The sequence below is a fragment of the Ambystoma mexicanum genome, chromosome 2p (assembly GCF_040938575.1).
Source record: "Ambystoma mexicanum isolate Mex_15411 chromosome 2p, UKY_AmexF1_1, whole genome shotgun sequence".
Classification (NCBI taxonomy): domain Eukaryota; kingdom Metazoa; phylum Chordata; class Amphibia; order Caudata; family Ambystomatidae; genus Ambystoma; species Ambystoma mexicanum.
The window spans coordinates 151,991,628-152,018,571 of NC_090923.1; the positions used below are offsets into that span (position 1 = coordinate 151,991,628).

The following is a 26,944-nucleotide window of genomic DNA, read 5'->3' on the forward strand; positions in this document are numbered from 1 at the left end:
AGGAAGGCCCAGAAATGTTTAATTCTTGAACCCTGCCCATTCTTCCATGAAGGGCTGTGGCAAACCGCAACATCTCCCCTGTGTCATCATCCATGACTATCATTTAATGTGTTCCAACTGGCTGAGAAGATAAGCTCACAATTGGAGCTGTTAGCATGTCCATTCCTGTAGGCCAAGGATTCCCTCCTGCGCCAGAATCCTAGTGGTCATTGGGGGCTCTAGGTATGGCATTCTTGCGGCAAAACCTCTCCAATCAGCATCTTGAAATAATCCACCATCGCCTCAGAGTGGATTAGCCTCTGAAATCTATTATAAGAGGTTGATGATGCAGTGGATGTGGTGGCAGAAATCCATGTGGGGTGCCTGTGAGGAGGGGTTACCCCATAACTCATTGAAGAGGATGGTATAGGAGGTAGCCCACAAAGTGGTCATAGGGGACCACTTTCCCCATACAAAAGCCTCTTTGTTAACAGAGGGATGTAGAGAAACTTCGAGGCGGTCACTGTTGGAACCTGTGGAAGCCTCCGTGAAATGTGATTCAAGAGAGTACACTTCCGATACAGCTTCTGCGGTGCATGTAACCACCACTGTGAAATAGTTTATTTTCTGGGCGTCACGCCGCTGAGTTGTGACACAGCCGAGACCTCAATGGGTCCTTGCTGCGAGCACCGGTGAAAGCCTTATGGCCTCGCGGCGAGCCTCTAATGTGGTTGGTAGCCACATAAGAACTTGTGTTCCTCTCATTCAGATAACCTGAACAGGGTGCCAAAGGAATTGCATAAACACCTGTGAACAACAGCTTCTGTTGCTGAAAAAATTGGTGATATGCCACGGAGGAGCCCTCTGGAAAATATCTTCACAACACGCAAGCTGAAAAAGCATGACTAAAATTACAGTCTACCCACCTCACTCCTGGCACAATACACCCACCCATATAACCTGCCTCCCCCCGTCTATCACCAACCAAATTCAACTCACCCCGGTCTATCAGAACCTCTCCACACCTCAGCTCACCAATCTACACCCACACACACTCTACAAACCCTACCCACTCTACCTTATCTGTCTACGTGCCCTAGCTCAACATCCAACCAGGTCTGCAAATTAGCATTTGCATGCACAGAACAGTAGAAGGGCAAAGGAAAAGACTTCCGTAGATAGCAGTGAGTGAAGGTCTCTTCAACTAAATCCATTACCAATGTGTTTTACAAACACTGACATGTTTGGGTCTATTTACAAAGTAATTCCATAGTATTTACTGGAATCTTGCCTAGAAGTGGAAAAATGCATAAACCGCAAATGCCAAAACATCCAGTTTTTTCTTTGGGACAATAAAGAGTCAGGAATAGGAACCCTGATGTTTCACATGGGCAGTGACTCCATCCAAGATTCTGAATGGCTTAGCTCTTGTAGCAGCGAGGCCTTACCCACTCGAAGAGGAGGAAGAGATCAGTGCACTGGGAAGAGTAAGCCTGGTAAGCCTGGAAACCACAGTCAGTGTCCTCATGTCGTAGGAGAATGAAATGCAGCTTGCCAGAAAACTCGCACTTGCCTCCACAGGGGAAATCGAAGATCCAGATGCTGACACCACTTCTCGTCACTAGCTGATGAGGTGCGATGCACCGGGAATAACCCCTTTAGGGTCGTTCTCCACTTTTTTAGAAGCACACTGGAGAGCGATTCAGTGGACTACACTCCACGAAGCTAAGGAACAAACAGGATTATTTAGATCTGCTATCAAGTCTGGGCATCGAAAAAGCCGTAAGCAGCCAATTAATTAGTAGCACCAAGTATTTAACCAATTTTTCTGCCAGCCTGTGATCAGACCTAGTATGTGCAGTTCATAGCCATTGTAAGGCGGGTGCAGGATTTTGCCCTGCAATACCTGTGTGAACTTGGTAGCTTTGAATGATGCTGAACGCATCAAGTCTGTTCCCAAACAAATACCCCTGGCAGTGGAGACAATGTGGTGCATGAAATCAGCTGGGCATCTACAAAGTCCTACCAAAAGGCTGTGTGTCTCTTCATTGCCAATACAACATCACACCTACATTTGCATAAGCTCAAAGCAAGGCATGACTGGCCTGTTGCAGATCAAGTGCTGCAGCTGCAAACACCAATGACAGCTGACAGTGTCACAACAAACCGTTTCTCAGAGGACAGTTACCTGCATTTCAGATCCAGTTTGCTGTTAGCGTGAATCAGCCAAATAAGGTGTCTGCCAAACATTGTCAGCCTCCTCCTGCACATCCCACCAAAGAGGCATGATGAACCTCTCGGGTCCCTAAAGCCCAAGAACACCAGTCTCGAGTGGAAGTTTATCCCGCAGTCAGGCACAGGGATCCAATGACACCTCCCATCTGATCATGAAAGGACTGAACCAAGGAAGCAAGGTCATAATTGATCTCATCTACAGCAGGGTCAGCCTGGTCGCAGAGTGAGGTATCAAGCATTGGGGCACGACACATGGGTGCATTTAAAGGGCTTTAGATAGCAGAGCAAAGTGGACTTCTTCTTCCAGAGGCTGAGGAGGTTGCACCATATTTTGATTTGTTGCTAGACCCGTTGGCACAGCTTCATTTTCAAGTGTGTGCCACACAGGTCGATGGAGCTGGTGGGGGAAGATTGTGACATAGCCTGAGCTAAACCCTCCTTAAATCAGTCCCTTAAAGGAGGTTGGTCATCGAAAAGCACATGAAGGTGCTAGAAGCACTCTTAAAGTCCTCGCTTGAAAGCGGAGGTGGTAAGAGCCAAAGGTGGTATCCATGAAGCAGTGGAATCCGGGTAAAACATGAGCTGCCTATGCGGAGCTGTCAATGGTTCGGAAAGCATCTTGGAACACGCTGGAGGGAGACCTGAAGTTGTCCAGGGAGTTGAGGTATTTGGGGACCAGACTACCACAAGCATGCGGACTGTTGGTGGCAGTGTGATGAGGGTGAGCCCCTCCCAATGGACAAAAGGCTGTTCCACCCACTAAGGTAATGGCAGAAGAGCAACCAATCTGTTTGACCTGCCATCTTGTTTCGCTGGACTATGGCACACTAAGTGTGATTTTGTTGTATTCCCTTCCCAGATCTGCTGTAGGCCTGTGAGGATCCTCAGACCAGTAACGGCAATAGAGCTTGGGGCAAACTCCAGTAAAAGGCTCAGGGCCCTTGCAGAGAGAATCTGTTAGTCTATGGATGCCGAGTTGTCACCTTGGGCAGAGACCTTGCATAAGGCCCAAAGGTACGCATGGTGTCATCGATACCAGATCCCTCACAACTATTGGTGCCTCCACCAGTGCAAACTGAGCAAGCCTTGGGGGACACCCCTTTAGCTCAGAGCCAAAATGCTGAAGGAGCGCTAGAAACTCTCCACAAAAGTGATCCCCCTGAAAGGAGTCATTCAGAAGTTCTACAGTGAAGATCATTTCCTACCTCCAGAAACACTTCTGACTCCCTGTCATAAATGTATGGTTCTGCAGAGGCCACACAGGCTTCCCAGTAGCGATCAGGTCCTAGGTATGCCAGACAGAGCAAACAAGCATAATCATGTATAATCATGCACAGAGAACTGGTGAGTGCAAGCCCTAAAGAGGAAACAGTTTTGCTGAGACTAAATACGGAGGGGTGAGAAGGTTTAATGAAAGTTGCCAGTAGACAAATAAAAATGGAAAAATATAGGGACAAATGGAAATAGTAGAAATAAAGAAATAAAAAGTGCTGTTGTGCAGCCATGCACTCCATCTGGATGGAAAAGGGGCTTGGCAAGCATTGCCGTGAGGCAACGGTAGCATGTGACAAGGCCAAGCTTCAAACTCAAATTTAAAGGACTTTGCTGAGTAAAAGGATCCAGTCCCCACTCGACAGGTCGGACCCCCATATGTATGGAGGAAAGGCAATGGGACATAGGAATACATATGTGCATCAAGATGGGTAGGTAAGCCTCAACCACTGCTAGGAAGCCATAGCAGCACAATTTCCATCAACACCTACAACGGGAACACTTGTCGGACAATCAAAGAGGAGAACTTATTCAGCCACAGGACCTCAGTCAATAGAGAAGATTAAAGCATATGATTGTGTGTGCTTACATACAAAAACAAGGACACGATTGTATTTTCTAAAAATATCACCATTTTATTTTACAAGATCATGTTTCTCACACACAGTTGTTTTCTTTTTTCGCTCTATCAGGATTGATCTCTTATCTTTCACTGCTTCACTCTTCTGCAGTTGGTTTCTCAATGTTTTCCAAGTTGCAGTCCTGCCAAGGTTAAGATATTTATATTTCTGAATACCTTTCTTGGGCTCTATGCACTTTGTAAACTTCTCAAAGCCCTGGTCAGAGGATTAAGCAAAATTCAGTTTCTAAGTGCTGTTTGGGCTTCTCTTCTCGCCTACTCCGAGGCACTTTCAGAGTCTCAGGAGGTTCAAGCATCAGCTAACTCCATCAGTCTCTTCACAATGCTGCAGCGCCATGCTTCTTCATCCAGCCAGAAATGATAACACTTCTATATCGAAGTCCTGCCATTCTGGTGCATCTCGTATTGCGCCATAATTGGCAGGGTGGTTCTTTCAATATTGTTTTTGATCCCCAATTCTTAGCTCTTATTTCTCATCATGTTCTTCATTCTGGTGCCTGTCAAATGACATGTGAAGGTTACGCGATATAAACCATGTCGACCATTTTGGATTATCATGCTGTGGAATTGATATCAGAGAGGTGAAACCATTCAGCAAGAGATGAAACGCTGGGTTTGAGATACGCAAAGACACACTTCTTGCTTCAGGCTCAGGATTATTTCCCCAAAGTAATTAGAAAAAAAAAATAACTTCACCAAAATGGCTTATTCTGTTATGCGACAACTATGGCCTGGAACGAGTCACAAATTGAGCAATACATCCATGGAAAAGGCAGTTGGCGTACATGAGTCAGGAACCCTTTCAAAAAGGGAAATGGAAATCAGTACAGGAACTGCTTCCGTAGTATACATTTTTGTTCTTGAGTGGAAGAAAAGGAATGTCCATTCAATTACAAAAATAGTTACAAATGTGATGAAATCTGGAATTGGTATTGTAAAGGGGAAGTTATGTATCCAGTCCAGAACCTGGTTCCATTTCATTTTTTCAAAATACCAGCAACTAGAGAGGATGGGGTGGCAGGATATTCAGGGAACTGGCCGAAACAGAAGAGAGCTGCAGGCCTCGTTTAGCAAACCACAACTCCATGAATAAACCAAACCAAATCATTCAACCATGGACAGAGTGTCCCGTGAAGAGCCCCACGTTTTTCAAAGTCCATTTATGCCGATGGGAGATCAACTGCTACCCAAGGCAACTAATCAATTTATGGCTGACGGTAATCAAAGTTATGCACCTATCAGCCAGATTATCCATTCAAGGTCCCCACCACTATTTGAGGTTATACAGACATTCATGTAAATTGAACACAGTACTTTTCTTGACCCATATATCCACACGGATTACAAATCCAACATGGATAGAGTAGTTTTTCTATAGGTACAGAGTATAATCACCCCATGTCTTCATTCAGTCAAAACTAGAACATAAAAGCCTTGCACAAAAGGACCATGAAGAGAGGACCCTCAAACAATGCAAAAAAATATTAACATCGTCTTGCTAGTCAAGAAATTAGGGCACCATATACACACAGGTGCAAGTGGTGCCACTGGAAGACCATTAACATTGCAAGCAGGGCTGAGAGGACCTAAATATTTCTAAGTATCACATTTAGCAGGAAACACCACATGCATTAAACACATTGGAGGCAAAGGCCCTAAAAACATCCACATTTATAAACAATACCAAGAGTAGATTTGAGGCAATGGCAGCAGCGTTGTCACGCAGTTCCAGTCCGTAGCAAATAAACCAAAGACAAGAAAGAATGATCTAACGAGAGTAAATATCTTTGACACAGATGACGATCTAGAGCCCCAAGTCTTTTCGTTTTCAAGATTCAGCAATCTTAAAAATAAGTATAATCAAATTACCTTCATCGGCCACTAAGCAAACCAAAGATGCAAGAGAGACTATAGCTATGACCCTATTCAGAAAGCTAACATATCAATGCGTTGTAGAAATGGCAGGAATTTGGGGTCTCTTTAAATGAGCAAAATAATATGAACTCATTTGATAATATTATAAACTTGAGCTACAGCACTCTAACGAACATGATCAGAAACTGGTTCTCTTTATTTTCAAGTACCCACTTAGACTGAGGGGAAAACCATTCTATCGCTTTGTGGATTCTGAAAATGTCCTAAAACTCGTGAATATGAACAGCATCTTTGGACGGCTGGATTGTTCACTAGATTCAATGAAAAATGTTTACAACTGTGTTGAAATTTGTATTTCACACTAAAATTGCCTATTGCGTCAGACAAAATGTACACAACTAATGCGGATTTCAATTAATTATACAAGCAATATGAAAGATTATTATTACACGCTGGTTTATACCAAACTGGTATATAGAACATGTGATGAAAACGTTTGCTGTGGTTTTCTCCTCAAGTGTTTTACATGTCCTCACTTTCAACATGTAGTTTTCGGCACAGGCATTTATTGACTTTTCTCTTTTAAAATACGGATGTTGTGTGCTTGAGTTAAGTGTTGGGGGTGAGGGGTGTTGAATAGCACAATAAGGTGAAGCAGGTGGGTTAGATATGAGGTTAAGTCGGGGGCCTCCCATTTTTAAAAATTCGACGAAAACGTCAGCAGCAAAAACTGCACGTTGAAAGCGCAGACGTGTAAACCACTGGTGGCAAAAACACGTGGATCTGATCAACATGGTTCAAGTGCAGATCTGGTAATGAAATTAATTTGCACAAAAAATGCTCTGAATCTGACTAACACAAGAATGATCAGGGGATGAAGACTCTGGAAGTGTTTTAACAATATCTGGTATGCAATGTAAAACAGGAACAAGGGACAGTGGGAGCAGGGGGAATGCAGCAGATTCCTCACCTGTGCTGCTTTCACTCCCCTTCTGTTTTTGGTTCTTGGCAAGCTGAATGGCCCTGTAGTCTGTTCTTGCAGATCCCACACTCTCCTAAAGAGATTAAATAGTTGTGTGTAGTTAATCTAACCAGCAAATATGGGTCAATTAGCTACAAAGTCCGACAGTCTGCTTGAGGAAATGCTTGCACAAATAGGGCTACACGGTTACAATATAATTTAAAGCCAGTGCCAGCACATTGAAGCTGCAGCGAACCATATATTACATTAGTTTACCAATAAAGATAAATTACTTACCTTTAGCTCCTTTCCTCAAGGTTTGTGCTGAAACAGTAACACCATTTATAAACAATTCTTACATTCAGCGGTGGGATGGAAACTAAATATATGCCAGAGATTCTCATTTTAATGGCTATTTTAAGATCTATTAGCCACACAACCAGGACTCCCTCGTAAAACCTAAATTGACTACTCCTAGAATCCATCGAAGGTATCCTCTCCTTAGTAGTAACAGGAAGGGAGTCAGAGGTTGAAACTAGATATAAACAAACCTTAGAAATGAGGCATTAGGAACACGTTAATTACCTGGAACTGTTCTCCAGCATGGGTCTGGCATGGATACACATGCTCATGAATATTCCCAGTCGTCAGGCTGGGAATCCTCGATAAAGAAAACATCAGTTTCACTTCTGAACTGTCTTTCTCCTAATAACCAATCACTGGTCTCTAGGTCATACTGCCCCCAGCCAATGACTGCCCTCTACCCAAGCCCCTCCTCTGGCAGCCATCTTCAGATTTGGTAGCACGTAAAGTGGCAGTAGGACCAAGAGGAGAGCCTCAGAGGGGTAGGCGGGAGGGTTTGCATGTGAATCCATGCCAGACCCATGCTGGAGAACAACAATTACTGTTAAGTAACATGTTCCTTCTCCAGCATGGGTTCTGGCATGGATTCACATGCTCATGAATAAAGAATACATAGCAGTACACACATGCACAATCACGGGAGGTGGCAAGGATCAACATTAAGCATCTCAACATTAAGCATCCCTTACCTCCTCACCAGGCTAATCTTTAAGTGATCAGGTTGCGCAGCACTGCTTGACCGACCCTGGACTCCTCCCTGGAATCCCTGTCGATGCAGTAGAACTTTGTGAATGTGTGCGTCGACTCCACGTAGCAGCCCTGCAAATATCAAGCAGGAGCACATCAGACAGAAACGCCACCTGGAAATGGAAGCCTTGGAGAGGGCCTTTGCATGGTTCACAGGGCCAAAGTTCACAAAACGTTGCAACGTCTTCCGGAAACTCTTCGTGCGGTCCATATAGAACTTCAGCGCTGTAGCCATATCCAGCAAGTGCAAAGTCCTCTCAGCGGGCGACAAAGGCGTCGGGAAGAATGCAGGTAACACCAAGGGCTTGTTTAGATGAGTCCAACGGCACCTTGGGCATGAAGGAGGGGCGCGTCCGTAGCACCACCCTTGTCTCGTGGAATGTCAAATAAGGTGGTTTACAAGAGAGGGCCTGAATCTCTCCCACTCATCATGCGGAAGTGATGGCCACAAGAAACCCGGTTTTCCACAACAAAAATGTCAGTTGCACGAATGCATGGGCTCGAACGGAGAACCCATGGAATCAAGTAGGACTTTGCGTAGTTCACCGAGAACCCCAGATCCATCAGGAGTCGGACGGTCTTCACTGTGTGTTCGACTGCAATGTCATTTGAGCTTGCCCGGATGAGCCAGTCGTCCAGGTAAGGGTACACGTGGATCCTTCGTAGGCGCAGCTGCGCCACCACCGGCACCAGGCACTTGGTGAACACTCTTGGCACCAACTTTAGTCCGAAGGGAAGGGCCTTGAACTGGTAGTGTTGTCCTTGAACAACAAAGCGCAGATACTTGCGGTGGCCTGTGTATGGGGATGTGAAAATAGGCATCTTCCAGGTGCAGTAATGACAGAAAATCCCACTCTTCCAGCTGTCCTAGCATGTGCTGAAGAGACACCATCGGAAACTTTTGAGACTTGATGTACTTGTTCAGGCAGCAGAGGTCCAGGATGGACTGGCCTCCAACTGGCAGTTTTCTTTTTGACAAGGCAGTAACGAGAGTACACTCCAGAGCCCCGGCACCTCTTTGGGACGAGGTCTATCGCACACTTTCTTAGCATGGCCCGAAATTCCAGCAACAGCTTACGGAGGAGGGGGTGGACTCTCCTTCGCTTGGATGGTGGTTCCTCTGATGGGGTTGGTGCTGCAGACGGGGCCACCGGTGTAAGAGGCATCCTTGTCCGGATCTCCGAGCACAGGGTATGCAGTCGTAAGAATGTCCACTAATATATCCCTAGGTGGTTGTTGAGGTGGTGGAGGCGACGGAGACAAAGGCGATTGCAGCTTAGGTTGCTCCTCTGTGTTGTCACCGCCCTGCAGCTCCTAGTCGGTCTCCTCGTCGTCACCTTAGTCCCCTTTGTCGGGATCCCTCCCATGAGGCCCGCTCTCGACGCATCGTCCCTCGCCACCCTTCTATGCGACCAAGGGAGACGGTTTCAGTGAAATGATGGGCATCATCTTCTCCAGAGTCTTTTCGATGGGCTGGAGAGGATATTCCCTCCTGGCAGGCAGGGATACTCTCGCTTTCAGGGCCGTGCCCTGCAGATCCGCCACGGCGGCTTTCACTAGGGACAAAGTGTGGGCCTTCGTCTGATGCACCTGGGCCTTCATGGTCTGAGCCGAGTCCACGGCCTTCACCTTAGGCGGAGGGTCGGTGCCCCGCTTCCCCTTGGCCTAGTCTTCAGGGCCGGCCGGGATCTTCTCCAAGAGCTTGCTTGGATGGTGCAACTTCCTCTTCTTTGAAGATCCCGAGCATTGGCTCGTGGTCGAAGGTGCTGGAGACACTTAACTCGCCCTGGCCGCCAAGGAGCCCGTCGCAGCGGCGCTGCCAGAAGCAGTGGACTTGCGGTGCTTAGCCTTATGTTGGGTCCCCGCGGGACAGGTGCCCTTAAAGGTCTTCGAAGACCGCTCAGCTTTCTTCTTCTGGGCAGGGGAGGCATGCTGCCGCGACTCACCCAGAGCAGGGGCCTTGGCCTGCAGCCACTTGTCGGTCCGCCTGCGTGGCACCATCTCCCGACAAGTTACGCAGTCGTCTTCCACATGCGTCGGGTCCAAATGCAGGCAGACGAGGCACAGGGAATGTCCATCGTCTGAAAAGACATTCAGTAGGTTGCAGCCGGGGCAAAACTTGAAGAGAGATCCCAAGCCCTTCTGCTCCTCCGCCATGTCCACGCAGTCTAGGCCTTGAAGCTTCTACAATCCTCCAAGAAGAAACTTGTCGAAAATCCGCCCTTGAGGGGCACTGAAGAATCTGAAAACGGGTCGCCATTAATCAGAGGGTTGATCGAAAAAAATAGAGCAAAACTCTTAGAAAAAATCGCAAAACACAGTAAAAGCTCAAAAGCTATAGGACGAGGACCCCCAACACTTGAACGTGCGGTAAACATCTGATGCCAGAGGAGGGGCCTAGAGAGAGGGCAGTCATTGGCTGGTGGCAGTATGACCCAGAGACCAGCGATTGGTTGTTAGGAGAAAGACAGTTAAGTGAAACTGAAACTGATTCTTTCTTTACCAAGGATTCCCAGCCTGACAGGGAATATTCATGAGCATGTGAATCCATGCCAGACCCCATGCTGTAGAAGAAGTGTAATTCAGGGATAACAATTGCTGGGAGCCGTTTAGTTCCAGATTCTAACCTAGGAGAGCATGGTTAGCTTGCAACGAGCAGCTAACAGGAGCTATTTCCGACTCACCAGTTCCAACTAGTGCATTACAAATATACATATGCAACATTAACTGAGTATTTAAGAATGTTATTCAAGATTAATTGGGTCACATCTAGTACACATTTATACACAATAGATCATACATTATGGGCTAAAGGTTAGTGTGTCTCTCCTGTGGAAGTTATTTTTACGGTTCGCTGTGTATTCTATCCTCGCTCCAGTGGTAGCTAATTTCGAACCCTGGTAATGAATTCCTTCCTTCCCAGTACTTTCGAGCAGCATTTTGTTTCCACCACTTTATACGTACCCCGAGTCTGTGCTTCAGTTAATTGCAAGAGCATTGTGATGAGCTTGTGAGACTTTCCAGCTTTTGCGATGAGGGGTAACCCTTTCTTTTGCTCTTTTTATGGGTGAACTTTTTATGTCTCTCCATAGGGTGTATGGATTTATAGCTCCCTTTAAGTTGGACTGTATGCGTTTCACTATGGCAGTACACAGCGCCGTATGTGCAGTGTCACTGGGCTGCCTTTGCGCTTCGCTTTTAATTTCTCTCAACATAGCTTGGGTGAACTACTGTTCAAGGATAAAATGGGATTTCCATCGCCTTTACATTGGATATGTGAGACCAACACACCCCACCTTATGTGGAGTGCTGGGTAGATGCGATGTATTCCCTTTCCTACTGACCCTAGTGAACTTTATTTACAACGGAAAGCTCACTCTGATGGCTGGTGGAAGTGTTGACTTTTGCACTTAGCAGGCTGTCAAAACAGCTGCAGTAATTCGCGCAGAAGGGTCACCATTCTTGCAGAATGGTGTTTTTTTTCTTTTTCTACTTCTACATTTTGAGTGTGCTTCTTGGGTCTTCTTCTGCCGTCCTAGGAGGGGGAGGTCCTGGTTGAAGTTTTGTCTTCAGCAGCAACCCTTTTTGTGTCCTGCCGAAGCAACAGCATGTCTGAAGGCAAGAAGTGACGGAGGAGAGTCAAACTCCACAGCCATTTGGACTTCCAGTGTGACTGAAAGGAACCCGTTCCTACTGGGGAGCTGGCCATCTTGATTAGACAGCCACCCACCCAGGTCTGTAAACTGCAGGGAGAGTTTGAAGACATTGTGCTTGGGTTCCTGTTAAATTATCCGATCATGGAAGCTGAAGACCTGTCAACCACTGGAACCAAATGCCCAAGAGGAAGATGAAGAAAAGATTGTGACTGAAGCCTTTGAACGAACAGCCTGCTGTGTAACCAGAGCCTGTTTTAACCCTTCCTTTCAAGCCACCTGCGGGTCCCAAAGATGACGGCCTCTACCCAGAGGATGGTGATACTTACTAGTCTTGAGAAGATTGGTCTGTTGAGCCATCCCTTGACGAGCTGTGACCTTGCTTGGCTGCAAACCACTGATACCCAGGGAACATGAGCCAGTGTGCGGTGCATGGTCTTCTGAAGACCAATTTCTGACAAAACTTGGACGGACTCCTGCTGGCCCTCCAGAGGCACGACTCAAATACTTGAAGTTCCCTTCCCAGAGTGCAGTACCAGATTAATGAAGAAAATCGGATCGGCTAAATTAATTCTTCATACCTGTAATTCTTCCTGTAAAAGGTGGCCACATCCACAGAGCCACTTCAAGCCTTGAAGAATCCTTTGTTGGAAGCCTCTCCTGTCGACTGGCGTTGCCAGTTCCCATCCAGTATCTGATCTTTCATCACCACGACCAAGAATCTAGGGACTGGGTCCAGTGCTGCTGCCTTGGGAAGACAACCAACTCCAAGCTGGTCTTCTTTGCTAAGGTACTGCGTTGGCTTTAGTAATACTTACTATAACTTGTGTCAATCCTACGTGACCGAGTGCGTGATTAGTGTTTGGAGGTTTGCCCGTTACATTCACCCAGGCCCAACGTTGGACCGCATATAGGGAGCCTTCTGTGAAGTCCCCAAACACTTTTCACTAACTCGAAAGCGGTTACTTGTTCAAGGAGATATCCTCTTGAATTTTGACTTTCCTGCATCTGAGCCCTATGCTGACCTCTCTACTGCTGGGATCCTAGACCACTAGGGTCCGCCTTTGGCATCTGAGAAAACGAATCCCATAGAATAGGTAAGGACTATAAAAGATGAGACTTGTGTCTTGAAATTGGAACAACTGTTGCAAAGTACCTAGTTGTAAATGTGCGAATATTTAATTTTCCTTCCTGAACAGAACGAGTTAAAAACTGTCCTGAATTTATTACTTACCTTTGAGTTGCTTACTGCCCCAAAAGTAAGTATTGGTATATTTATTATTTCTGAACAGAATAATTGTAAAAGTTTACCAATAGGGTTTAACAAACCTTGAATAGTTGCTGCGATTCTAAACGTCTACGATTGGTGTTTCTTACCTTAATCTGCTTTAGTGCATATCTAAAATAGTCAGAGTAGTTACTTGACCTAGAGTTACATACTGCCCCTCTGGATAATATATAGGTCCTTAATTACCTTGAATAGTTGATTGTCTTTCTTAAAAGCCTAGTAGAGTTCCTACTTAAATAAGTATTGTGTTTCACATCTTTGAAGTATTATTGGCTAAATGGTCTATTCCTGTACTAGAAATAGTGTAATCGTTTATACACCAATAGGTTCTTGATGGGTAAGATTTTCATTTCAGTGATGAATCTTCCTGACATGTGTCAGCCCCAGGATATTTTTTGCTGGACTTTGTGATGTTTCCCTTATTCCGAGGCGAGTGGAAATCTTTTTTACCCTCTCAACTAGTCTTTTACTCTCCATGGGTGACCTTTTAATGTCACTCCATACTGTATGATTGGAGCTATAGTTACCTATAACTTTAACTGGCTGTAAAGTACTATGGCAGCACACAGCATTTTCAATGAAGTGGCTTCCTTTTAAATTTCTCTAATGTACTTGAGTGAACCAATGTTCCCAGGGTGTAAAGTGAGATTTCCTTCCCCTTTACATTTTATATAACGAGACAGCACATCCCACCTTATGTGCAGTGCTGGAGAGATACAATGTAGCCCCTTTCTTACTTACCCGATAACATTTTTGTTACAATTACAAGTTTACTTGAATGGCTGGTGGCAGTGAAACTACTTTCATGACTTAGTCATTATTACTCGCAGGCTGTCAAATCATCCTTGATAATGCATGGGAGGGTCACCATTCTGCTAGAACGATGGGCTCCTTTTTTTGCCATTACTCATTTGCTTGTTGTTACTTGGGTTTTCTTCTGCCGCCCTAGGCGGGAAAGACCCTGGTTGTAGTTTTGTCTTCGGCGGGAATCCTTTGTATTCCCCACAGAGGCTCCGGAGTGTCGGAAAGTCGGAAGCGAGGGAGTCCAAAACTCAGCAGCCCTTTGTGGTTCACCTTGCCTGAAAGGAACCAGTACCCACTGGAGGGCTGGCTTTCTGGATTTGACAGCCAGACTGCCCCTTTCTGTAAATTGCAGGGAGAGGTTATAGAATGTATGCTGTAGTTCCTGATGAATAATCTGAACCTGCTGACAAGTCGACCACTGGAGCTGAATCCAAAGAGGAAGAAAAGGCGTCTGTAGCAATTTCCAGTGACCAGAGAGCCTGCTGTGTAACTGGAGACTGATGAAACCCTTCAATCCAATCGACCCGTGGGTCCTGAATGAAAAGACTCATGCCCAGAGGATGGTGAGATCCACTAGTCTCAAGAGGACCTGCAAAACGAGCCATTACTCAACATGCTGTGACCTTCCTGGGCTGAAAAACACTAATACCAGGGGATATCAAGCCCGAGTGCAGTGGATGGCCTTCCGAATTCCGAATCCTGCTGAAACTTTCGTGGACTCCTGCTGGAGCACCAAAGAGATCATTTTAATCGAAGTCTGCTCACCAGAGTGCTGGACCGAGAGTGTGAAGAGAATCCAATCAGTGATATTTATCCTTCCTCTGGTTCCTGTAAAAGGCGCCAAATCCACAGAGCCGTGAGAAACCAGGAAGAATCCTTTGCTAGAAGCCTCCTCTGGTGCAAGTTCCCATCCAGTGTCCACTTCTTTAATGTCCAGACCAAGAATCCAGGAAGCTCTTTTCTCCCAAGGTACTGTGTTGGCTTGGGTAATACTTACCTTAAGCCTTGTGTGAATCGTGTGAGCCTGAGTGGGATATTCTTGTGGTTGGGAGTTTGCCCATACCATTCACCCAGGCGGATGCTGGAACGCATATAGGGAGCCGTCTGTTAAGTCCCTGAACAGTTAAATAACTCTAAAGTGAATACTTATGTGTTGAAGATATCCACTGAACTCTTGACTTTCCTGCATCTGAACCGTATCCTGACCGGCCTACAGCTGGCTCCTAGACCACTAGGGTCCCTCTTCTGCCTCTCCAAAAACTCATGCTACAGACTAGGGAAGGACTACAAAGATCAGGCTTCAGTCTTGAAAACAAGTGTAAAAGTACTTACTCGTAAATTAGTTCGTGTTGTAACTGCATCTCTGAAATAGAAGTTAGAAAGTGTCACAAAAGTTATTACTTAACCTTTTTACTGCCATGGGTTCCCCCACACCCCCCCCTTCCAGTGATAAGGCCTTTTTTGGTGATTTTGGTATTTTGCCATTTAAATGCCTTCTAACGTTTTCTGTTTCATTAAGTATACAAGTTCCTTGACTTACTTTGAATAGTGCTCCACTCTTAACAGTAATTGTGTTGGTACTGTATTATTCTTGAATGAATGAGTGTAAAAGCTTACCAATCTTGAATAACTTATTGTCATTCTTAAAGTGTATTATTGAGTTTTGCTTTCCCTGATCTGCCTAGTGCATTTCTAAAACAGTCTTGTAGTTAATACTTACCGATGTATTGCTAATTGCCCTTCTTAAAAGTATACTAGGTTACTTGCCTTGAAATACATTGGGCCTCATTACACTGTAGGCGGTAACCATGGCGCTATTAGCGCCATGGCTGCCGCCGGTATTTTACCTTGTCCGCCTTGGTGGATGGCGGAATTACCGCCCTACTCCAAGGTGAGCGGTGGAGGTAATTCCCCATTCACCAAGGCACTTCCCCATTCCCATTTTTGCCCCCATAGGACTCAATGGGAATGGGGAAGGCGCTAATTACGGTACTGCAATTGCGGTACCGTAATTAGCACCAAGGTCCCTTAGCAGGCCCGTTCCTTAACGGCTGGTAAAACCAGCCGTTAAGGTCGGGTCCCGCAAAGGGACCTCGTAGTAAGGCGGTAAGGGTTTACCGGTACCGGTGCCCTTATCGGTACCGGTAAACCCTTACCGCTTACCGTGTAATGAGGCCCATTGTGTCTTTCTAAAAGTGTATAACTGGGTTATACTTTCCCTTAACTGCTCTAGAGCACTTCTAAAATAGTCATAAGAGTTCGTACTTACCTGAAAATGGTATAACACTTCTGAAAAGTATCATTGGTGAAACAGTCTATTCCTATGTAATCTTTTAAACCTCAATAGGTTATACTGACCTTGAAGAGCTACTGCTCTTCCTAAACTGTAATACTGGGTTGTGCTTTCCCTGAACTGCTCTAACAGTTTACTGTATTCACAACTATTCTTGAGTGGTGTTAGTTCAAAGGGAGTAACATAACCTTTATACCACCTAGAGGCCTGTGTTCTTAAAAGTGACAGTGGTCTGGTAACTATATCCATTCTTGACAGAATGGGTTGCAAGAGATGCTTTTAACCAGTGTTTGTATAAGTGAATAACACTAGGTTATAACCCATTGGGTTTACTAATCCGGATTTACTAAACAATCTAGAAAAGTGTGGTTTTACTCACCAACAATAGCCGAATGCCATGCTAAATGTTTTATAGGTTTGACTCACCTTGAACTGTTGATTGTTATTCTTAATAAGGTTATACTTTGGTTTGTATAGATAAGTATCGAGTTGGTTTATTTAATTGCTTTAGATGATATGTTCTAGTACTTCCCTACCCAAGATGTATCTTGGCCGACTTGCATTTAAATAAACCATTTATTTTTTACAATACATAGTATTTCAGAGTTTCTTTTAAACATATGTATACAATTTCTTTGTATCAAGCTACAGCACTCTCTCCCTCCTAAGAAAGCCCGACTGCTCTGTCCACGCTACCAAATGTTCTCATGTGGTACAGCCTTATGCTAAGAGTGGAGCTTTGTACTGCCTGAGAAATGGTTTTACGAAGCCCTTACAAAACTATCCAACAATTATAGCGACTAATAGCTGCTTCTCTTGTAAAACTAACATTGGGTTATGCTTACCCTGAATTTATTTAGTGCAGTAATAAAATAGTTTACTAGGTTCCTATTTGTCCATGTGTAGCTACTGATCCCCTCAAAAGTAGGAGTTATTTTACTAGCTCTGATCTGTGTTCTTAAAATAGTGGTGTTGTAAATGTATCCATTCCTAATAGAAGAAAGTTGCATATTTGCAAGATATACCTGCAACAGTGTTGCGTGTTGGTCTAAGAGTGATTCTTGAAGCTCAACAACACTAACTTAGGACCAATAGGGTCATTTGCCCTTGAACTACTTACTGTATTCTAAAAGTATAATTTACCTGGTTTTACTCCCCAAGAATAGCAGTGCCATTCTGAATATGTAATTTTAGATTCGACTCACCTTGACTAGCTGACTTCTCTTCTAAATAAAGTAATACTTTGGTTTGCATACCATAAGTGTTGTGTTGGTTTTTAGGATTAAGTTTACATTATATGTAACAGTTCTTCCAAAGATGTATCTGTGTCTACATGCATGTATAATAAACCATTATTTGTACAATACATAAGTTCATTAGTATTTCTTTGGACCATATGTATGCTACAATTTCTTTGTACCATCTACAGTCCTCTCTCCCTCATAAGATAAGTCTGGCTGCACTGTCAACGCTACCCAACATTCTCAGGTGGTATAGCCTTATACTAAGTGTGGAGTATATATATATATATATATATATATATATATATATAGGATACATTACTCACCGTAATCGTATTTCTGATGCTTGTATCTGCTTAGATTCACATGCTGTGCATAGGCCGACATCTAGTGGAAGCTGCGGAGTATTACAGTTTGTTTTTCGAAAATCGAAAAAGGGCGTCGACACAGGGCGTGCCAGTAATACTATCCCTAGTGTGACGTCCACTGTACCCATGATCCCTCACGCGTCTAGGATCCCCAGATTGTGTTTTTCCTGACATGAGGTAGCATGAGGAGTAGCGTGAGTACAGATAGTCCAAGCAGATAGACAGAAAGGTAAGACTACAAGCAACCATGCGCCTTCTCTCGGAGGGGAGGAAGGGTGGGTCGCATGTGAATCTAAGCAGATACAAGCATCAGAAATACGATTACGGTGAGTAATGTATCCCTTCTGAGGCTTGTGGAATCTGCTTAGATCACATGCTGTGCATAGATTAGCGAGCAGTACCAGAAGAAGGAGGTGGGATGTGAGAAGGGTCATGAGCAAACAGGTGTCTTTAGAACCGCTTGTCCCACTTGTGTATCTGTCTTGGAATGAGTGTCAATGCAGTAATGCTGAGTAAAAGTGTGAATAGAGCTCCAAGTAGCTGCTTTGCAAATGGTGTCGAGGGGAACATTTGCAATGAAAGCCAGAGTGGCCCCAATGCCTCTAGTAGAGTGGGCCCTTGGTGTAAACGGCAGAGTCTTTTTAGAAAGAGAGTAACACAGCTGTATACAGTTGATAATCCACTTAGAGATAGCGCCCTTAGAGACGCGATCCCCCTCTCTGCCTGTAGCTACGGAGACAAACAGTTGATCTGTTTTCCTTAGCGGTCTGGTTTTATTTACATAGTATAAGACCGCCCTACGCACATCTAGGGTGTGTAGTTTCACCTCAGCCGAGCTTTGTGGGTTTTGGAAGAAAGCCGGAAGCTCGATGGACTGGTTTACATGGAACTTGGATATGAATTTTGGTGAGAACCTAGGGTGTGTGCGTAAAACCAGTTTGTCCTTGTGGATAGTAAAGAAAGGATCTTGCACTGACAGAGCCTGAATTTCACTGACCCTTCTTATGGAGGTAATGGCTACTAAGAAGGCCGTTTTATAAGTCAGGTGTTTGAGACTACTTTTATGCATGGGTTCGAAGGGGGGCCCCATGAGCTTAGCTAGCACCACATTGAGGTCCCATCCTGGCGGTGGGTTCGAAATAGGAGGGTGAAGTCTCTTTACTCCTTCCATGAAGGCTTTAACCACTGGTACTTTCCACCACGAGACCCTGTTATGGGATGTGGTGTAAGCCGAGAGGGCTGCCAGGTGTACTTTCAGAGAGTTAAAAACCAACCCTGCATCCAGCAGGTGGAGCATGTATGTTACAACGTTGGAAGGAGTGCAATCAACCGGGTTGATTTGTTTATTCTGGCACCAGATAACGAATCTTTTCCACTTGTCAAAGTAACAGTGTCTTGTATTTGGTTTCCTGGACTCTTTTAGAATGTCCATACACCTCTGTGGTAATTTGAGATGTCCAAACTCTATGACTTCAGGAGCCATGCTGCTAGGTTCATAGAGTTGGGTTCCTGATGCAGTGTTTGACCTTGTTGCTGGGACAGAAGGTTGTACCAGGCTGGGAGTCTGATGGGCTCGCACACCGCCATCCTGCGTAGGTGTGGAAACCATGGTTGTCTCGCCCACATGGGAGCAACTAGGATGAGCGTCATTGATTCCTTGTTCATCTTGTACACCACCTTCCTGATGAGAGGAGTTGGTGGAAAAGCGTACGCAAACATCCCTGACCAGTTCATCCACAGGGCATTCCCCTGGGAGTCCGTTTGGGGGAACCTGGATGCAAATCCTGGGCATTGTTTGTTTTCGCTTGTGGCGAATAGGTCTATAGTGGGGAAACCCCACTGAGAGAAGAGATCTTCTACTACGTCTCTGTGAAGGACCCATTCGTGTTCTTCTGGGAGGGGGTCTCTGCTTAGAGCATCCGCTAGGGAATTGAGCTCCCCTGGAACATGTTGCGATGACAGGAAGATGTTCCGTCTGAGTGCCCATATCCATATTTTCTGGGCAAGCTTGGACAGATTTGGCGAACGAGTCCCTCCTTGCTTGTTCAGATAGAACATGGCTGTCGTGCTGTCCGTCCTGATCTGCACCGACAAGTTCAGTAGATAGGGCTCGAACGCCTGCAGCGCTCGGAATACTGCCAGAAGCTCTAGCAGATTGATGTGGTTCTTGGCTACTGAGTGAGACCAGAGACCCTGAGCTGTGTGGTGGAGATGGTGAGCTCCCCACCCAGTCAGGCATGCATCTGTAGTAACCACTGCCTGTACTTCGGGATCGTAAAAGGGTTTCCCCTTTGCGATATTCTCTCTTGTCCACCAGTGTAGGCTCTGTACGAGTGTTGGCGAAACGACCACTAGATCGTCCCACTGACCACTTGCCTGAGACCAATGTTTCGCCAACCATTCCTGCATGGGACGCATGCGCAGACGCGCGTGGGGGACCAGGAAAATGCATGACGCCATCATGCCCAGTAACCGCATAGCTTTGCGTACAGTTATCTGTTGACCTGACTGATAATGCGGAATTTGCAGAAGTATATTCCGAATTCTTTCTTCCGAAGGGAAGGTCAATTCTCTGAGTATCTAGGATAGCTCCTAGAAACTGTTTTGAGGTGCTTGGCACCAGACTTGACTTCTTCTCATTGATAGAGAAGCCTAATTCGTGGAGGAGGTCGATAGTCCTCTGAATGTTTGATCTGCAGATTCCTGGGGTTTCCCCCGTTATGAGCCAGTCGTCTAGATAAGGGTACACTGGGATTGCCTCCCTGCGTAGGTGTGCAGCTGCCACCGCCAGTACCTTGGTGAATACCCTTGGTGCTGAAGCTATCCCGAAGGGCAGTACCTTGAATTGGTAGTGGCGACTGTCCACCTTGAAGCGCAAGTATTTTCTGTGCGCCGGGAGCATAGAAATATGAAAATAGGCATCTTTCATATCCAAGGTTGCCATGTAATCCCCCTTTTTTAGGAGTGGGATTACCTCTTGTAGCGTGGTCATACGGAATTTTTGGGGCTTGACATACTTGTTGGCAGGTCGCAAGTCCAATACTGGGCGCATTGTTAAATCTTTCTTTGGCACAAGGAAGTAAGTTGAATAGATACCCTTGTTTACCTGGTGTCCTGGGACGAGTTCTATCGCGTCCTTTAGGAGCAGATTGTAGATTTCCTCGAGGAGGATCTTTTGATGTTCTAAAGAGTGGACTTTTTGTCTTGGAGGGTGGTTTCGGGGACGTTGCAGTAGTTCTATACAGTACCCCTTGGATACCGTCGACAGCACCCATCTGTCGGATGTTATCCCTTCCCATGCCTGGGTGAAGCTGGATATTCGTCCCCCTACTGGGGTTGCATGGGAAGGGACCCTGAAATGAGCGTCACTGCTTTGGTGGAGGCGTGCAGCCTCCTTTACTGGGGCTGCCTCTGCCTCTACCACGTCCTCTTCTACTAGCCCTACCATACCCCTGGGTAGACTGTTGTGAGTTGGTGTTCCACTGTGTACCCTGGGTGTGGGAATAGCTATTTCCTCTATTGGAATTTTGGCCGCGGGGGCGACGAAAATTGCCGTTCCCTCTTTGGTTAGGTGGTTTTGTAGTTAACTGGCCAAGGGATTTGAGGGTGTCGAATTCCTCCTTAGCGTTTTTTAGTGCGTCCTAGACTGCCTTTCCAAACAGGCAGATCACTTTCCACTGGTTTGTCTAAGAGTGCAGCTTGTGTTTCTGCTCTGAATCCCGACTGTCTCAACCAAGCATGTCTTTTGATGACAGTCCCCTCTGCTATAATTCTACCCGCATTGTCTGCGGCGTCTAAAGTTGCTTTTAAAATGCAGCCTGAGACGTTTCTTCCCTCTGCACAAATGCGAGATAGCTGGCTCTTAAGGGGTTCGGGAGCGGAATCTATTAGTGCTGCCACTTCTTCCCACTGATGGCAGTTGTAGCTGGCCAACAGTGTGGTGGAATTCGCGATTCTGGTTTGGTAGGCTGCCGTGGAAGCTACTTTTCTACCAAAACCATAGAGTTTCTTACTTTCCTTGTCGGGGGGAGCCTCCGAGGAAGATAATGGGGTTCCAGCTCTCTTGCGGGTGTTAGTTACGACTAGAGAGTCTGGCTTAAGTTGGCCTCTAATATATAGAGGGTCCGACTGGGCTGCTTTAAACAGCTTCTCTACTCTCTGGTTTACAGGTCTTGTCAGGTTTGGGTTGACAAGGGATGGTGCTATTCTGCGTTGAATAGATTTCAGGATGGGAATGGTCTGGGCTACTGTCTTCCTTTCCCCTATTAGTTCCTCCGCGAAGTCCCTCTCTTCTTGGACACCTTGTGTGTCTATGTGGAAGTGGTTAGCTGCCCGAGAGAGCAGTTCATTCAGGAGGGGCTGATTATCTATTGGGGAATCAGACACTGGGGCTTCCCTTTCGACTGGTGAGTCCATTCTGAAAATATCTGGGCTATTTTCTGGCTCATCCTCGTCTTCGTCCTCCCCGTAATAATCTGACACTGCGAGATCTTCTGGTGTCTCAAAATCCTGGCCCTCTATAAGGGAAGAGTCTCCTTGGCCTGTAGGGAAAAGGCAAGAATAGGGTTGGACCTCGAAGGGGTCTGAAGCCTTTACTGGTGTCTCGACCCGGGGCCTTTTATTTGAAGGGATAGGGTCCCTTGAACCTGAGGGAGAAGATTCCTGAGGGTTAAAAGCTAGTAGTTGGTCAGGGTGTCTTTCGAAGAAATTTGCTAAGGAGGACATCCTTGACATTACTCTGTCAATGTCCTCGCATGACCAGAGTTTTGAGCTTGGGGTGACCTTGCTGGAACTCTCTATGGACTGTCCCTGAGAAGACTTGGACGGGGAAGTCAGTTCTATTGTTGTGGGGGATTGCAAGGGTTGTTTCCTTTGTTGCTTACCCCCTTCCCCGTGGGTGGAAGTGTGTTTACCCTTTCCCTTATCTTTCGACGCCTGGCGTCGAGGATCGGAGGTGGAATCCCAGTGTTTCGACCTAGGCTTCGAAACTGGGCCCTCCTCACTCCCAAGTGATGTACCCTTTCCCTGGGGTGCAGGCTGGGGATGGAAGCCGTGTTCGTCTCCGGACGAGTGATCTTCCGTGATGTTAATGGGCGAGGCACTATGTGCAAGTGTGGAGGCTTGCCTGACGTCGTGCGGCGACCTCGACCGGGCCCGCCCAGAGGACGTCCTTTCGGACCGCTCCTTCTGTGCCTCTTTCCGAGGTTTCGACGTCGAATCTCGGGTGGGTTTTTTGTGTTTAGCGTGTGTATGTGTAACGCTCTTGTCGCCGGGGGACTTCCCCATAGTCGCCGGGACGGACGACCTTCCGAGGCCGGGGACGTGCGTTAGGCTGTCTTTCGACGCCTTGGTGCCCTCGCCGTCCGAAAGTCCGGCGTCGCTGCCGTCGCTGAAGGTACCCTCCGCCTCCATAGCTGCTAGCTTGGCGTGGTGGGCCCAACGCTTGGTGGAGCGGTCCTTAAGAGTCTTTGTCTTAAACCTGCTACAGGCCCTGCAACCCGCCTCGGGGTGGTCTCTGGGCAGGCAAAGGTTGCACGTAGCGTGCTTATCTACCCAAGGGTATTTCTTATTACACTTGGGGCAAAACTGAAAGGGCGTACCCTCCATACGCGCCTGTGGGCAGCGGGCAAGTGTGTGTAGGTAAGAAGGTGTCTATAACCGAGTGTGGAAGTGTACCACCCCCCACTCTCCCTACTTGTAGGGCCGAGGCCAGCGGCCCAGGCCCGAGCCGAGGCGGAAGCCTCAAGGCCCAATCCGTCGGGTTTCGACGTTGATCTCCTCCCCGGTTCGGCGTCGAGATGCTGGTCGACGTAAGGGTGACAAAATGGGGCAAATTAGAATTAGTTTTAAGTGTAAATATGGCAAAGCCAGGGAACTCCGATGAAGTGCTTCCGCCAGAATGGCGGAAAAAAACAATCTGGGGATCCTAGACGCGTGAGGGATCATGGGTACAGTGGACGTCACACTAGGGATAGTATTACTGGCACGCCCTGTGTCGACGCCCTTTTTCGATTTTCGAAAAACAAACTGTAATACTCCGCAGCTTCCACTAGATGTCGGCCTATGCACAGCATGTGATCTAAGCAGATTCCACAAGCCTCAGAAATATATATATATATATATATATATATATATATATATATATATATATATATAGTTTTATGAAGCCCTTAGTGGGACTTTAGAAAAAATGTCCTAACAATCCTACCTACTGAAGAGTCATAATAGCCCACCGTCAATTCTTGGGAGCACCATTGGGTCCTTGAGACTCTTCAAGCACTCCCTTTTAGCTGTTTCTAATGTTCCCTTAAAGTTCCAGACTGTGAAAGGGATTTTTGTCAGCAAACGCTAGAATAGGTGAAATGTGGGCCTTACTATGCTCTGAAACTTGCCTGTGGTTTTATAAGGGAATCGTCCCAGGACATTCGACCTTCCCATCCCTTTAGTCATCAAGTATGGTCATCTTTCCACATCAATGAGGAACATATCCTGCCTAGTTTTGCACCCCCTTGGATTTTTACATCTTTTTGATGTGTGGATAGACGTGAGGGTCCACCAGACACATTAAAAGCATGTATGTGCCATTACAAGAATGTGAATCTCATTTCCTTTAGGCCATGTCATAAGTCATGAAATCCACCACCCCTTCCATAGCAGAAGGGTGAGACAGGTGGCATCACCAGCATCCACATTTCAACAGTTCCCTCCCAGCCCCCCTTCCTGTATTCCAAGTGAAGTCTACAAGAGGAACGTCCGCCTCTTCAGTGGAAGCAAAAGCATACCCTTACACTTTAATGTTTCATTATAAAAACACATGTTGGAAAGGCGGTTTACACTAACACAGACACTTTTTGAGTTGAGGAAGTTGTTCAATTGTTGCTGCATGTGGTCATGGTTAATATGCAGCAGTCAATTTCCTCAGTGGTTTTTGGTACTAGTTAATTTGTTTCCACTTTTTATATGGCTGGACGGGGAAGACAGGACATTGAGGTAATGTCCAGGTTACTTACCGGTAATCTTCAGTAATCCAAGCATGATTGTTGATGAGCACAGAATGGGAAACCAAGCTGCATTGTGACAAAAATGGTACAAAACCGAATTAAAAACCTTTGTATACAACTGGATGCAGACTCATTCACCCCACAAATCAAGACTGATTGGAAGTGCAGCGTTCTGCTGCACATCCTGAAGAGGATGCTTTTATTCAAATGGATTGTGTCCTTCCACGTATTCCTCATCTTACGATAGACTCCCAAAGCAGTAATAATTTGGTGACGGGAGTACAAATTATATTTTGTCTGAATTGTTATCATGGACTAAATGATTGCTTTTCCAAATTGTCCTTTACTGGAAGATGAATCCAGACAGTAATGTTTCACAAACGTGTGAACAGACGACCAAGTCGCCACAGCACAAATGAGTGGAACACCTCTCTGAAGAGCAGCCGAGGTAGCCATGCTCCTTGTGGAAATGTGCTCTCAAGCCTTCTGGCGGGTCTTTGCCCGCTAATCTGTAACATTCCCCAATAGCCAGGATGATCCATCTGGATCGTGTCTGTTTTGTCAAAGCTAAACCCAATTTAGGGCCTGTATAGCCAATGAATAAATGGTAATTTTTACACAATTTAGCCATTCTGAGTAGATAAAAACAGAGAGCCCTTTTTGGATCCAGCCTAGGTCATCTTTCCTCCTCCTGTCCGGGTTGAGAAAGATGGCAAAATTATCTTTTGCAACAAGTAGAAGTATGAGACTACCTTCGGTAGAAAAGAAGGTTTCACCCTGAGAACAACCTTGTCTTTATGGGAAACAGTATGTGGGGGAGTTTACAGGAAAGTGCCTGCAACCCGCTTACCCTGCAGTCTGACGTTATGCTATTAGTAAACCATTTTTCATGCTTAATAGCATTAACGGGCATGTGTGTATTGGCTCAAAAGGAATGCATGTTAGAAATGTTAACACCAGATTAAGATCCCAAACAGGGATTTTAAATGGAAATGGTGGAAATAAGTTAGTAAGACCCTTCAGGAATTGAACAATCAGAGGATTTAAAAAAATGAATCTTCCTATGAAGAGCGCTTGAAAATAGATAGTGCTGGTAGGTTACCTTAAATTGTTCCAATCTGGAGCCCCGGATTAGCCAAATGTAACAAAAAAGAAAGCACCATATGTGTATCAAATAGAAATGGATCCACATTCTTATCCCTGCACCAACTGCAGAACTTGTTCCAACAGCAGCAGTACAAGGATTTATTTGCCGGCCTTCTACCTGAAAGCAACATCTCCATTACGTCATCCAGGAGGTCCCAATCCTTGTATCTCAACTTCTCAGTAACCATGCATGAAGATGGAGAGCCTTTACCTCTGGATGGAGAGCCAGAACCTCCTCTTGAGAGAGAAGGTCCTCTCTTTGTGGAAGAAGCATTGGAGGGCAAATGGGCATGTCCAGAAGGTCCGGGTACCACATCCTCCTAGTCCACTCATGGGGCAATTAGGATCATGGATTTCCCGAACTTTCTCAACCTGATCACATGAGGAATGAAGGACTGGAGGAAACGCTTGCAGGAGTGAAAACTCCCAATCTACTACGAACACGTCCCCTAGAGCATCTTTTGGAAGAAATTTCCAGGAGCAAAACAGTTTGCACTTCCAGTTGACACTGGTCGTGAACAGATCCACTTGAGGGGCTCCCCAAAGGGTGACCATCTCTTGAAGGACTTCTGCAGATAGTTCACACATGTGGGAGACCATGCTCCTCCTGCTTCGAGCATCCAACGCCATGTTTTCCTCTCTGGCTAGGTGAACTGCTGATCGATTCTTTCTTGAATTGCCCAGAACCAGAGATGCATTGCTTCTCTGCACAGTAGTAGTGACCCTTTGCCTCCTCTCTTGTTGAGGTAATACAAGGCCACTGTGTTGTCCGTCATTATGAGGACATTCTTTCCCCATACAGATGGCAGAAAGGCCTTGCAGGCTAGTCTGATTGCTCTAAACTCCAATAGGTTGATGTGTAGTTTGGACACCGATGGAGACCAACGACTGCCGATTGTCAGCTTGTAGGCTCTCAACCCTGTGAGTGAGGCGTCCATTACTACAGTTATCTCCAGCCATAGCTGCCAAAAAGATTCTCCATTGAGAAGGTTGTCCTGGCAAGCCAACCACAGAAGGGCCCAAGCAACTCTCCTCAGAACTTGCAGGTGGTCCAACATTCTGCCTGAGAATTGGGACA

At 46.0% G+C, this 26,944-nt stretch overlaps 1 protein-coding gene across 3 annotated transcripts in view; it reads right to left on the bottom strand.

The window, feature by feature from the left end:
- The window catches only part of LOC138566296 (zinc finger X-linked protein ZXDA-like), a 566,179-nt gene that overhangs the window by 310,335 nt on the left and 228,900 nt on the right, over positions 1–26,944 (bottom strand). The window contains exons 7-8 of one of the 3 annotated variants that reach the window (XM_069643399.1): positions 6,972–7,056; positions 4,105–4,623 (exon numbers count right to left, since the gene is read on the bottom strand). In XM_069643399.1, the coding sequence (XP_069499500.1) occupies positions 4,586–4,623; positions 6,972–7,056 (123 nt within the window). In that variant the 3' untranslated portion in view covers positions 4,105–4,585. Of the gene's footprint in view, positions 1–4,104; positions 4,624–6,971; positions 7,057–26,944 lie in introns of those variants that run through there. The other 2 variants (XM_069643398.1, XM_069643400.1) reach the window with 2 other exon arrangements.